At 43.6% G+C, this 15,242-nt stretch overlaps 1 protein-coding gene across 2 annotated transcripts in view; it reads right to left on the reverse strand.

Moving 5' to 3' along the window:
- Window positions 1-494: 494 nt before the first annotated feature.
- LOC135391455 (axin-2-like) overlaps window positions 495-15,242 on the reverse strand; it is a 108,930-nt gene continuing 94,182 nt past the window's right edge. For both annotated transcript variants that reach the window (XM_064621713.1, XM_064621714.1), the window contains exons 13-14: window positions 11,767-11,949; window positions 495-2,719 (exon numbers count right to left, since the gene is read on the reverse strand). In XM_064621713.1, coding sequence (XP_064477783.1) covers window positions 2,593-2,719; window positions 11,767-11,949 — 310 coding nt within the window. In that variant the 3' untranslated portion in view covers window positions 495-2,592. The remainder of the gene's footprint in view (window positions 2,720-11,766; window positions 11,950-15,242) is intronic.

Consider the following 15,242-nt stretch of genomic DNA (forward strand, 5'->3'; position numbering starts at 1 on the left):
ATGTATTCTACACGACTGTGTTGCCTCTCCGTTGTCTGTATGTCGAAACGCTATCCATAGTTGGTGTGTAATGTTCTATTGCCGTGCTAGTATAGTACTGTAATGTAGTTTGTGTTTGTGAGTTTTTTGTGACGATATTTTTTTTACGGCCTACAACGCCTGTAGTTTGTGGGAGCTGCAAGAAACTGGCTAATTTTGATAGGAAACAAAGCACAAAACGAAACAAGCTGCCTTGACATTTCATGTAGACGATCTTCCATGGGACCTGAAGATACAGAGGAAAAATAATAAGACTGTGGGATAGAAATTTTATTGAGAGAGATCCTTGCAATTTTTCTCAGGAAAATTATATTCAAAAGGAGATTATGCACAGTGTCTGGATGGCAGCAAGATTCAAAGGTCTGTTCACTGCTTTGAAACTCATTACCCATTATGCTTTATAAAATATCACATCAAAACAGTATGTCACAAAGCAATCAACTACGCCACAACCATTGCAATAAAAACCTGTAACAGTGGAATTTTATTTACAGGAAGACTTATGTTACACCTCCACAAAGAAATGCATACAAACTAGTTTACAAGTGTTACTCAGGATGCCTGGCTTAAAATGTCAGCTGCCACTACTGTGCACCTTGGCACAGATGGATATCAAATTTACAAACTACACCATTACAGACAAAAAAGAAAACAAGTAAACATGTAGATGCCAGCATACTAGCACAAATTTGTACCCACCTACAGTTTAATGCTTAAAACCAAGAACTGAAGAAATGCACCAGCAGCATCAAGAGAATCATAAGAATGGCAGAGGCATTAAATAGATTGCATCACATAACAAGGCACAAGATGTAGAACACCAATGTTGCCATGGCTGTAAAGCACTCAGGTATTCTTGTGATCTTTGAATTTTAGCCTAAATTTGCTGGAAGCTCGAAAATTAGCTTTGATTGTTCGTGGAATTATTCAGTTAAGCATATAATTCAAGCGTAAGTGTACTGGGCAGATGAGTTTCTTTATAGCTTCCATACTATGAAAACTACACTCGTAACATAATGCTGCTCCAGATCCATCTGGAACCATATGCATGATGCTTCTGCCTCTACTCCAGAGTTGAATATATCATGTGCATGCCATATAATTAAGCTATGGTAGTTCCCTGAATGTATGGAATTTGTCGTCACAGTATAACAATGCCACAATCTGACATCGTAGCACAAGTGAATGCACTGGGCATAAAAACACATGAGGTATAGCCAGTGACACACTACAACCCAATTCTCACCAACCAGGACCAGTTCGATGTTGTAGGGTAACGTGAGACATGCCAAGGTTTTCACAATGTCACATAGATGTTGAAGTGCCTTTTACACTTAAGTTCTATTCTGGAATTGAGGACTGGTAGTAGTAAGAATTGTGTGGCACCTCTTCAAATGCAAAGAAAACAAGAAATAATTTTCTGCCATGATATTCAACCAGCTTGTCATGTTTATACAAAATAAAGGCAATTCCTCAACATTTCAAAAGCACCTAGTTGTCACAGCACCAGCAATCCCAATGGACACATTGAGTTTGCTTGTTCATTGTTTCTAAGGTCACTTGAGTGGTCAGTATGCTATGGCAAAGGATCTATAAGGCCATCGTTGCTTTTTTTTTTTTTTTTGTCACTTCACTTCACTGCAAACAGTTTGAGTAAAACAACATTTCCAAACCAGTTTACAACAAAAGATGACAGTAAAGGGGAAACAGGAAATTTTTTTTCAAACAGAGAGTGTATATCAATGTTTCTCAGCACAGCTTCACACCAGAACTATGTCTCACGCTTTGCACTTGTACCTGAAATGTGCTAGCAATATAATTTTTCCTTTTTCTAAGAATGTGCTCTGTAGGGACTATGATACGAAAACAGAGTTTGAGGAATAGCAGGTGACATGATCTGTGCACACGTGAGACTGGATTTCACTGGCACCAAGACACTTTCTTGCATCTAACAAGTGACATGCCCTATCCTATTCAATTTGTGATACCTGAAAAGGATATCTGTAGCATATTTTTTTATCTTTGGTTGGCAATTCATAATAAAACCAGTGATGATTTTGATTCCAAATATCCTGGTTGCACTTTAGGGAGTATACTTTACAGAAAAAGGAAGTATTGCTAAGAATCTTCAAGGTTTTTCCCAGCACAGTCAACCCCTGTTGTCTATACACCATCATTGTGTCACTTAAAGCAAATAAAATGAATGACTGCACGACGATTAATCTTTCTTGGTACACACCTGCATAACTTGCTTTCAATGCAGGCACTCTTCAATGTTGGTATTGCAAACTGCCATTCAAACACAGCACCCACATCCATACATACACATAAAAGCATGTGAACAAAAGTTAACTAAGTGTACTAAAATGGTTGCTCAAGTCTTTGGTGCGATGCAAATGCTTATCTGAGGCACTAACGGTCACAACTCCCCCACAACCAAGTCACCAACTGCAAACATTCCTCTTCCTTAAAAAAGGAGTCCTCCGGCGTAAACACGCTGCAAATAACTTAGCTCGTCCGACTAAGGTCTCTGTAGGCACACAAAGGAAACCGTCATTCAATGGGTTCGATGGTAGCAAAGATTTTGCCCTCCCAAAGTGGCAGCACTTCGTTGTCATCGGAGATCTCTTCGCTCACTACATCTGTTCCAAATTCCTGGCACGACCGCTTGAAGAAATACCTGCAAGTAAGGCAAAGACCTCCATAAGAAAGATCGATACTGTTAAGTCCATTTACATGTAACATGAAACTATAAATTATATCACAATAGAGTGATAAAGTAGCTTTCGGAGAGTTACCGGTCAAGATCACATCATGGAAGCATATCTGTACAAGTCAGGGTTTATAACAGGGTGTGTGCAGAAAAACGTGACCCACATTTTTACATGTAACTCGTTGTCTACTTAGCCGAGGAACTACTGGTGGCGCACGACGGGGTATTTATGCGTGCGAAAGCTACAAAAAAATCCTGGAAGCCATACTCAGTGTAAAAAAATAAACAGAGCGCGAAAACATGCGCTTCCATGCATTAGAATAGGGCGGTCATGACAGTGCATGGTAGTGCATTTCGGTCTCAGAAGAGTTATGTGCTAGCACCGCTAGGGGTACTGCGGATGAGCATCCTGTGGGATGATGTGGGACATCGTTTCGATTTATGCACCAATAGCTCCCCTAGCGGTACTTGAACACAACTCTCGTACGTCCACCATGTTGCCCTTTCACATACACCCTGTTGTCCACCATGTTGCCCCATTCTGATGCACGGAAGCTGACGTTTTCGTTGTTCCGTTTATTTTTTAGGCTGAGTATGGCTTCCACAATTTTTCTGCAGATTTCGCACGCATAAATGCGCCATCGTGCGCCACCGGAAGTTCGTTAGTTAGGTAGAAAGCAAGCTATGTGCCTAAATGCGGGTCACGTTTTTCTGCACACACTCTGTAGAACATTTGACTCAAAATCAAAATTCAGGAATAATTCAATGATATCAAGCATTCTGCAAAGGGCAAAACTCTGGAAAGGTTCAAAGATTTGAGCCTTCCTTTGAGGGTCGATTCACACGATGCAACTTTTTGCTGCAATTCGGCTCCCACTACTAAATATGTCCCTTTCATACGGCGAGCAGCACGGAATGCCGTAGTGGTCACTGAGCTCGCCAGATGGCGCGAAAAAACATCGTCATCATTTTCGTCCAATCGTACTGCGGCTTCCGCTCCTTACGACTTCATCCGTTGCGACTTTGATAATTTTGCAGAATTTCCACTGGTCAGTGATTATTTCATTGTCTCGCGTACTGCCACTGCAATAACTGACACGTCGAAGTCTTCCTGATTGGTCGCACTTGCAAGGCGGAGCCGTGTGAATGACTGGTTGCAGCTAGAGTTGCGGAGAAATCTCTCGTTAACTTGGTGGTGCAACTAAAGTTGCATCGTGTGAATCGACCCTGAGCTCTGAACGATGCAACGCCTGACACAGTTTGACATTGAGATCCAATTGTTTTTGCTCCAGATATGCATTAAAGGGACCATGAAGTGATTTTCGCGAATTCCGAGTACTCTGCAAGAAACCGTTCTCATGATTCCTCATGATCGTACACACACAGACTTTTAACCGTATTCAGTACAACGGGGGCGCAGTTATCAGACAAAAATAGCAGGGCGTGACCGCTGGATATGTGATTTCGAAGGGGGCTTACGTCATCGCCATCCAATTCTCTCAGCTAACACTGAACGACGAGGAGGACACACCCCGCGGGACCATGTGGGTGCATGGTTTCGGTTTGGACAACAACAGAGTCGTATATCTGCCGTCCAAATCACTTGAAATATGGCGAAAGGCAAATTGTCAGCAATGGAGGCAGAGATTATGCGACACACACAGCGTCTATGGATCGTTCAGTACTCAGCAGCTCGTAGATTGTCACCGACGGAGGTATGTTCTGACGAAGAAGTAGTTCAAAGAGGAAAACGTGCTCCGGTAATCATGCTGACAGTCAACGGCTATATTACATTTCTCGTAGGATTCTGTGTCAACGGTTAGATACCATCTTGTCTCCAGGTAAAATTAAAACATATTTCATGGCGAAATATGCAAGCTTGTTTGAAAATTTTGCAGCTTGCTCGCAAAAGCCCGTCCACGAATGGGCAACATGTTCTGTGTATGATGTCACGGCCAGTTCGCCTCGGAGGCGGACCCTAGCAGCTGCCATTCATGCCCGTGGTTAATATTGAATACCTTCGCTATTTGAACCATTTTCAACTTCATATTTCACAGAGTGAATGCTTTAGTTCAGGGGAACAAATTAAAAATGACCATGGGCTTGTCAAATATCCTTTCATGGTCCCTTTAATTGTTTCATCAAATACATAGCAGCAGCAACTGTTCTGATTTGAACAGGGAAGGAGGGTACAAGCGAGCTGGTGTAAATTCGATGTTCCTTGAGCCTCAGCACACATGTAAAAGCAGACCGTATGACACAAGATTCAACACTTTATTCACAAAACTTTACTCAATACTTTATTCACGGTGTCTTGAACTTGGGAAGCTAAAAACAGCTGCAGACCGTGAAGCACCAATTTATGCAGTGCAAAAATGTTCCCATTAAACGAAATGAAAATGTTTACACCAGTGGGTAAACACAACAGAAAACAGAACTGACTGAACATTTCAGAGCATCATCGCTATGTGCGTCGCAGCTTGAGCTCTCCGCTTCCGGTACGGCCATAATTAGGATTACAGTAGTAAAAGGTGTGCGAATACTGAAATTTTCGAATACGAATTGAAGTGTATACGAAGAGGGGAGTCAAGTCCTGTAGATCACATAAACAAAATAACAACAAATAACAAATAAACAGTGTCGGTTTCTGTATTTTGTTAATAAGAATTGAATACAAATACAGTAATCCCTCGTTATAACGAAGTTGTCGGGACCGGGAAAAAATTCGTTATCAGCGGTATTTCGATAAATGCGGGAACGGCTAAAAATGCTGCCAGTGGTGCCTGAACTGCGCACAAACAACGCTATCCCGCAAGACACATACCTTGGGAAGTTATCAGCATGGTGGCACTTTTATTTCATTACAAAAAAAAAGAGGCGAGCTGCGTCTGACGCGCGGCCTTGTTGGGCGCCAGGAGGGCCTGCTCAAGTCTGTGCACGCACCGCATGAGGCCGTCGTCACCACCGTTGCACTCAATTTTATTGCGGATCAAACGGAGCATGTCCCGCGTTGGAACTTCCCGGGGCTCATCATCCGAACTATCGTCACTTTCGCATCGGCGTCCTATCACAGTGTCCACAATATCCTCGTCCCTGGTAAGGCAGACGACGGGTGCGTCCGCATCTTCAAGTGCAAACGAAAAGAAGTCGTGGTCCACCTCTTGTCCGACGAGCTCATGCACTCGCCTGTAGAGATTGTCGCAGTCTCTATGTCTGGGACGTGGTCTTGTTTATCGTGCACACGACCCCTAGAAAATCACGCACGCGCGAAGCAATTTGCAAATCTTAACTGCCGCCAGCTCGTTCCACGAAAGGCATAGTAGCCTTTTCAACTCCTTAGCGAGACTTACACTTCCGTAGGATCTTCGGTGGAGCCATTGGAAAAGGCGGGAACTGCGCGGAGAGCAAGACGCCGATCGAGCGAAGTGGAAACAGTACAACGCGCATGCTACCCTTTTTGTGCAAAAAAGAGGATAGGGTGTGAAACTTTCGCCTCTTCTCTACGAGGGAAAGAACGGTCTCAGAGAACGCTGCCCAGCGTCTACACCGCTCTGCGAGTCCTGCGGGAGCTGGAGAATACGGGCCGGCTCGTGCTTCGCAAAATGCTGGGTCTTGCGCTTTATACGGGACACAGAGGAACTTCGAATAAAGCGACAATTCAAATAAAGCGACTTCGTTGTAACGAGGGATTACTGTACCTACAAAAATTGTCCTTCGAATATCGAATATCATGTCATAGGATAACGGCTTCTAAGAGTCAATTAAGTTAATTAAGCCCCGAAAACAAGCATCATCACAGTTGTGTTCTGCTGATCCTTAGAAAAATGTCCCAAGTGCTAATGAGGAATATGTATTAATGTATTGGCTTAGCATAGGCATACATGCTTATATGCACATGTACAGTAAAATTATTTTTACAATGAAACAGTGTGCTGTTCTCATGAGGCAAGCTGAAAACCGTAAAAAAAAAAACTTTCATTTCAAAAATCTTTCATGAACAGTGAACACCTGTGTTGGCATTGTAAAGTGCTGGTGAAACAGACAGAATGGAAGTAAAGAGCGATGACATGTTCAGAATGTGGGATGGTTTAGTGATGAGCATCTCAGAACAAAAATGAAGGTGGCAAGTGGTCTCTTCTTGTACTGACAATGCCTTCCGCGTTTGTTGTGAAGGCGAGAAACTGCACGGTTTCACTGCTCTCACGCATGACGTCACACGTGAGACCATCGTTACTGACGGTAATGCATAGTTTGGAACGGCCTCATGCATTATAGCGCAGTAAAACTACGATCCTCGACGATGTTGTATGGCTGTATCACGTGTGATTGTTTCCGCGACGTTCGTGTTCAGCGCTCCTTTCATTTCACGGCGAAAATCTGCACGTGGGCCTCAAACTTTGTCGTGCCGACGGAGACGCGCGTGAGTCGTGAGCAAAATCGCTCCATGCAGGTCGGGCTTAAGGCTATACAGTGGACTCCCACTAAACGAAACTCGGTTAAACAGAAATTACGGATTAACGGAACAATAGGGTCACCTTTGGTTGGTTTCCTATATATGCAATGATAAAAATCTTTGGATAATTGAAACAACCCATTTTATGTACTTCGGGTAAATTGAACAAAGTGGGGGTACCGAGATGCCGCCGAACCTGGAAGATTCCCTTTCACGTCTGACAACCCGGGCGCAAGTCATAGCCAGTGCAATCCCATCAATCAATCGCTCATACAATGTTAGGCTTAGCTCGCGTCCACATGTCTCTTCATGAAGTCTGTCAAGAAACAGCCACATGAAGGGGTTTCGCTTGCCTCAATGTTGCGGATAATTTGGGGACATGATCGTGAGAGCAAATCAAAAATAGAAACCGTGAAATTTGATATGCCAAAATCAACGCCGTCGTCATACCAGGCCGTGCACTGAAGAGTGATGTCGATGATGCCACATGATACTGACAGGTAATATCGGAAACCTGGACGCGGGAAGAGGATGCGCAGTTTGCCCGGCAGAACAGAAAGATAAACCTCATTGTAGACGATTTAGATGTGCATGAAATTTTTTCAAAGGCATGCAGGTATATTTTGTAAACAAATAAAAAAATGCGAAGAGAACAGCTGTTAACTCTTTTTTTTCCTTGCTACTTACAGTAGTGGAAGTTGATTATCTTGAAATAAAGTTGCATTTCATGAAATCTGAGTGCTTTGCTTAAATGAAACTTCTGATAAATGGAACAATATTTCCATTCCCTTGGAGCTCTGTATATGCGTGTTGCTATCATCTGTAACAACAGTTAGTGCAGTTTCAAATGACTGCACCATTATTGTCGTCCTAGATGGCACTTTCATACGGTCGCAGAGCGCCGGAGTTGGAGAAACTATGTCGAAATATCAACACGTCCCATTCCTCGATTATCGCTGTCATCGCATGCGACCATGACTTTATCATATATCGCTGACAAGCACAAATCGAAAGCGAAAAAATGCATTCGAGACGCAGGTTTTGGCTGTGCATGCAAAGGGACGGTGAACAGCGGTGTTCAGCTCAACGTCAACAAAATTTCGATATTTAACCGTAATTTCACCGAACTGTAGGCCTCATACGAATGTTCAGTGTTCGTTAGCAATCCACTAAAGCCGCGACTGTGCTGACGATGTATGAAACGTACCGCGGTCTCGGGTTTCGCTGGGGTGGACTTTAAAATGGCGGCTGCATATAACTGCGTACTAGTTTGTTTCGGTTACCGAACGTATAGTGACGCATTGGCAAATGAGCGTACCTCGGAAGCTCCGCACGTCGCGTTGCAGCTGTTCTATATGCATGTTCGTCGCCGCAACGTACAAAGTCCAGTGCGCAGCCTGCAACAGCTTTGTAATAAGCTGCTATGATATTAGAAAAAAAAATCAAATATTCAAACTTTTAAGAATACTGTATTCGAAAACTTCGAATATCAAATTTTCGAATACGAATACGAATCGAATATCGCAAATATTCGATTCGTATATGCGAATATATGCGAATATTCAAAATTTCGAATATTCGCACACCTCTAGGATTAGTATGTTAACAGTAGCTAATGCCATTTCCAACAGCATCGCAAAAGTGCGCACATCATATTCTTGATCTTCAAAGCAAGATTGAAGTCATCAACAATTTTGAGAGTGGTTGCTACACAAAATCGGCGCTTGAGATGAAGTAAGGGATGCCGAAAGGTACGCTAACAAGCTGCGTGATGTCTTTAGTGCTTCATGATTTGGACTGCAAGGAAAGAGGCTTGGACTCGATGAGTACGAAGTGCTTGAAAAATGTGTTCTACTGTGGATAGAGCATTCCCAAACTCAAAATATCCCAATGAATGGGCCAATTGTTCGTGTGAAGGTGGAACATCTAAAATGAGGATTAGAATAAAGTTGAAAATTGTGTGTGTATTCCTCGTTTTTGATGCAGTAAAGTGCATAAAAGCTGCTTACAGCTTCTGCACTCCTGGAAATTACACCATTTAACATGTCACACACAACTTAGTAAATGGAACAGATTTTTCCAGGTCCCTTGAGGTTCCATTTCCAGTAACAACTCCTCCATGTATGATCATGTCCAACTCTTTGGCAAGAAAATGTCAAGAGGAGATTATGCTTTTGTGACAAAAGTTTTCAAAGTAACGTAGAACACGATCCGTCAATCAGACGCAACCTGACCTTGATGCTTATGCTTATCCTTTCCCTTGAAGAAAATTCCAGAGGTAGCACATAATTGCTGATATACAGTGGCTCAAAAAGTGTGGTCGATGTTTGAGATTTGTGCTTAGTTTAGTCTTTGAACTGAATAATGAGGCTAGAGGTTAGGTGGAGAACATGAGTGAATCAAAGAGGGTTTCAAATTACAAAAGTCATGTGGTATTCATTATCTCACATGCTCTTCATTATTATTATTTTGTTTAATCAGCACAATTTGCTCTGAAGATCTTTTCCAAACTGATAATTGTGTGAATAGTAAAAATGTCATATATTAATTGAATATGAATACTGCATATATTTGACTTTCAATATCACATCGAATATTGACTTCAAGCAACCCTGTTTACTGAAATGTGCACATACAACCACATTGTGACTATCCCAAAAATATGTAGGGAAGCATCAACTAGGAAAGGATGAGGAAAAGGTTGCCACTCCCATAAGGGAATTTACACTGCTACAGTTCCTCAAAAGCAGACTGTGTATTTGATGCAGTGTGACTGACTCCAAGAGTATGACCTGGACTCAGGCTTTTCACATTATGCACTGACTCTAAGTCATGTACCACATGTTTAGCAGGGACGTCCTGAGCTCGGCAGTGAATGTAAGTGGATGTGGCAGGTCAGATAAAAAAAGCTACAGTTTGGCATGGTTTGCATATCACCCGTGATGCAATCACACTTGTCCCATCAGCTTAATCTGCGCTCTTATGCCGTGGCAGGTGGTAGAGACGTGGCACGACATCTCTCCAAAAAGACGTCATTTTCGATGGACTCCTCTTAGACGAAATTAAATGAATGTAAAATGAAAATATTGTTCCGTTTATCAGAAGTTTCATTTAAGCAAAGTACACAAATTTTATTTCAGACTTTATTTCACAATAATTAATTTTCACTACTGTAGGTAAAAAAATGAGTTAATGGGTGTTTTCTTCACATTTTACGATTGTTTTTTTACGAAATATGCATGTATGCCTGAGGCTTGGAAGAAATTTCGTTCACCCCTCAATTGTCTACAATGAGGATTATCTTTCTGCTCTGCCAGGCAAATTGTGCATCCTCTTCCCGTAGACAGGTTTCTGATATTAACTGTCAATATCATGTGGCATCGTCCGCATTCTCATTCAATGAGCGGCTTGTTTTGACGACAGCGTTGACTTTGGCATATCACATTTCACGGTTTCTATTTTTGATTTGCTCCCGTGATCATGTCTTCGAATTATCCGCAACATTGACTCAAGTGAAAGCACTTTATGTGGCTATTTCTTGACAGACTTCACGAAGACACATGTTGACGCGAGCTAAGCCTAACATCGTACGAGTGACTGATGGATTGGACTGTACTGGCTATGACTTCCGCCCGGGTTGTGAGATATGAATGGTAGTATTCCAGGTCCGCCGGTATTTTGGTGCCTCCACTTTGTTCCGCTTTCCCAAAGTACACAAAACAGGCTGTTTCGATTATCCGAAGATTTTTATCATTCCATATAGGAAACTAACAAAAGGTGAACCATTGCTCAGCTTATCCATAATTACCGTTTAACCAAGTTTCGTTTAGTGGGAGTCCACTGTAGAAGGCAAATTACTTGGCTTCAAATAGTTGGCTAATTGTAACCAGGCACCGTAGCTCTCACTTGGGCCTTAAACCTCCACCTTCCGCAATGCTAAAAGGATGCACATTGATCATTCCAGCTATTTTTCACGTGAACACGTGACAGCAGTTGCTTTGGCTTTATGACAAAGGTGATGGCTGGGACACGATCCCGTCGTGTTAACAACAGCCACTTTTAAGAAACTTGCTTGAGATACTGGGGTGTAGCTAAATATGGTTGTGCAATGGAGATGCAGTACTTTGCGTGCGGCACTATTGCCTAGTTCTGTAACATAGAGGTTTTATTCATGCGCCCATGCATTCTATGTGGATTTATCATGTAAAATTTCAGCCAACTATTGCGTGCATTTCGCTAGTGGAGGCTCGCTACCAACTGGACAATGAGAAGAAGCCATTGAGAAATCGTTGCAGACGCGCTTTATTTTGCGTGATGCTGACGTCACAACCACAGAACACACTACTATAGTGTGTTTCTGCTGGAAAAACGTTGCACGGGTTCAGCGCGTAAGGCTCGTTAATTCGAGAAATCTCGAATATTCAAAGCTATTTGATTTATTAGAAAGCCACGGATATATAATTGTCTAATCGAATACCAATACTGAAAATATTCTATTCATATTTCTGACCTGTCGAGAATTCGCACAGCCCTATAATGAAAATGCATCGTAAAATTATACCTGTAATTTCCCTTTTTGCCCAACAAGGCCTTGAACTGGCGCAAAGTAATGTCTTTGCCAGGCACTTTCCTTCTGTATGGAACAGTCTCTCCTTGATAGCAGTATCCAATGATTGTAACATCTCCTGTGGTTGATGTTTGCGGGCTAACTGCTGTTGCTGGCAGTCGATTCTTGCTGCATTTCCTACAAAGTGAGGCAAAATAAGTAAGCACAACTGGAACTTCATCAATTCAATATGTACACCCATAAATGGTAGTCCCGCATAAAAAGGTAGTCATTTCGAATCGCTGACACCACTGCCGCTAAACTCAATTTGTGGAATTGTGGGTCTGCCGCAGAATATGAGGTTTCGAATGGAATTTCACGGAACGGCGCGTTTATGCACGAGATGAAAGGGCTTTGCTCGTGCTGGGTCGGCATGCATCACAGCAGAAATGTGCCAACCAGATAAGGCCACCAGGCGCCGTTGGCAACACTGGTTGCACCGCGGGACTTACTAGTTTTGTTTTGTTCAATTGCATCTCCTTCTTGTGTTGCGTGTACATTCACCAAGCGTGCTATGTCCAAACGCTCCCACTTGGGAAGCAAAGACGCAAAACAGCGAGTTCATGAATACAGTACTAAAGTATTCTATGAGGATGGATTCTACGACAGGATTCTACAACGAGGATTCTACAACATGCTCTTTTGCCGTTGTTACGCGAAAGCTAGTCACCATCACCGCAAGTCAACAATCGACAAACACATAAAAAGTAACAGCCACCGAAAGGACCCCGAAAAAGCAAATGTACAGGCGTATGGATCGGATGTGCAGAAGCGGTCCAAGCTGCAGACATTCGAGACAGTGATGACAGCGAAGGAGGCAAGAGACAACCTGGTGCTGGAGTTCATGGACATGCTTGTATCAGTGAACATACCAACAGAAAGGCTAATCATCCAAAGGTACAAAACTTCTTGAAAACGCCTTTCGCGAACGGAGCCTGTCTCGCTGTCCATCCGTTTGCAGAAAACACTTCCAGAGTTGTTCGCCGGGCATCAGTTGGCCCTCGAGGATATGTTCAAAGGCGCCACAGTTTCAATGGTTGTGGACGAAACCACTGATGATAAGGAAAAGTTAGTAATAAAGGCACTGTTTGCGAAGGCATCAACAAGTAACGTTTCGTTACGGCAAGTCCTTGTGGATGTAACGTTCACAGAAGAGGTAAATGCCGTTGTACAGTAAACCCTCGTTAACTCGAACTCGCTTATCTCGAATTTTTTTAACGTCCCAATCCTCGTCCCAATGCTTCCTATGTATTTGGGCCCCTTTCGGTTGAGTTTTTTGTTTGCCCGAGTACGGATATCTCGAAATTCAATCACCGGTAGGTCACCGTACCTACTGCTCATAACGTGCATTCTTTGGTACCCTAGGCCCTGGTCAAGGTCAAAGCCTTTCAGTCCTAGTTACTCACTCTCAACCTTGCAGCATGCCGCCAGCTCTGGCAGGCAGACCGTATTCCCCTTTCCACCCAACGTCACTTCTTCCCCTCCTCTGCATTCGTCTGAGCCTCTTAGTTTCGTTTCGTTCTTCGCCAGCCTCTAACATGATGGCTGAACAACACACGTGCAAGTCCCTGACTTTAGATCGGAAGGTGGCACTTATGAAAGGCCTGGCAGCAAGTTCATCAAGCAGCTATCATGAACTGTTTTGTTCATGCCGGTTTCTCGTCTTCCACTGCCGTAACGGAGCCAGCAGACGAGTTCAGTGGCTGTGATGAATTGCGCAATGATGTGATGTGCCTCGCATGTTGTGGGGCGAGTGGCTTAGAGGGCTTGAACATCGAAGACTACGCTTTACAACGGCAATGTTCCAGTAAGCGGTGAAATGAGTGACAATGAAATCGTCGAGAGTGCCCTCGGTAGTGAGGTGCGGGGAGGAGCGTCTCATGCGTTGCATTAAAGTGCTTGAAGGTGCTTTCTTGCTCCCAGACGCGAATGCCAAGCAGACTGCTATTAGGGAGTTCTTCCCTCTCAGATGATGTTGAAAAATAAATGGTTTCGGAATTGTTTATGGGTCCTATTACTGTAGGAATGCTACCTTTTTCGGTTATATTACTCAGTTATAATGAACGAATACAGTAAAACCCGCGAATAGCGATATCGTGTATAACGATATCCCTCGTACAACGATGGTTTATGATTTTACCGTCAAAATATACGTTGTTTCTATGGGGAAACGAACCACGTACAGCGATGGAGACTGCGGTTCGAGTACTCGTACAACAATGTTGGACGCTGTCCCGTGCGCGTAAGCTTGCGGCGATTTTCACCGCAAGCTTACGAGATACAGTATAAGATATAAGATACAGTACGATACAGTATACGATATAAGATACAGTACAATCTCGATTATACGCATCTCACTGGGTAGCGGAAAAAATTCGCATCATCCGAAATTCGTATCAAAAGAATTAAACCAAAATGAAAATTGAGGCAAGAAAATAGACAGCGACTGTTCATTTTCCAATACTGTCAGTGAAAGAGGTCGGTGGTAATGGTTTTGTGTCTCCGTATTTAGCCAATGCCGCTCAAATTCGCGAGATGATTCAAAAGACCCAGCACGTGCTTTCCACCTGTGAGTCGCGTGACAGTGTTCTAAAGCCAGCTTCTCCTAAAGCACGCAGGCTTTAGGTGAAGCCGACTTGCGGAATGGTGACGTGTAGTGTTGCCAGAAGTTGTCAGTTTCCTCCATGAGTTCTGGTCGCTGTTTTCCCAAGCCAGTGGGATGTCACACAGCTTCGCAGTTTTTTTAGCATCTGTTTCTTTTTCTTTTGCTACACGCGGGGTGGCGCGCGACTTTTCGGGGACGCGCTATTTAGGCCAACCCTCGTTTAACGATGTACCCCGTATAACGATGGAATTCGAGATTACTGTCAATATCGTTATACGCGGGTTTCACTGTACGGACTGTGAACGCATTAGCGGAGATGCGGGAACACCCCGTGACAGGCTTCTATATCGTCCTCTCCACTTTCCCTGGATGCCTCCTGGAAGGAGGGTGAGGAGGGAAGTGCGGGAAAGCACGAGGGCACGTGCTGAACTCCCTTGCCCCCGCTCTGTGTCCGAACGTTCGACGTTACCATGGGACGCCAGTGTTCCTGTGGTTACTGTTCGAGGTGGTTGCAGCATGGCAAAGTCCACGACGTCTCCACGTGGCAGGAAACGGAAAGCTGTGGACATTGTAACGAAGGTCGCAATTGTTACGGGATTGTCTCGGGGTGCGAACAACTGCGACCTGGCCAAGAAATACGGCTTGCCAAGATCAACGATAACCACCATCAGCAAGGACAAGGACAAGATTTTGAGTGCTACAATCAACGGTGACCCAACGACTCGGAAGCGGCTTCGCAAAGCAACGTACGCCGATGTTGAGGAGGCCCTTCTCAAGTGGTTTCAAGACACCCGGTCCCGAAACATTCCTATCAGTGGGGCGATGA

Source organism: Ornithodoros turicata, chromosome 4, assembly GCF_037126465.1.
Source record: "Ornithodoros turicata isolate Travis chromosome 4, ASM3712646v1, whole genome shotgun sequence".
Classification (NCBI taxonomy): domain Eukaryota; kingdom Metazoa; phylum Arthropoda; class Arachnida; order Ixodida; family Argasidae; genus Ornithodoros; species Ornithodoros turicata.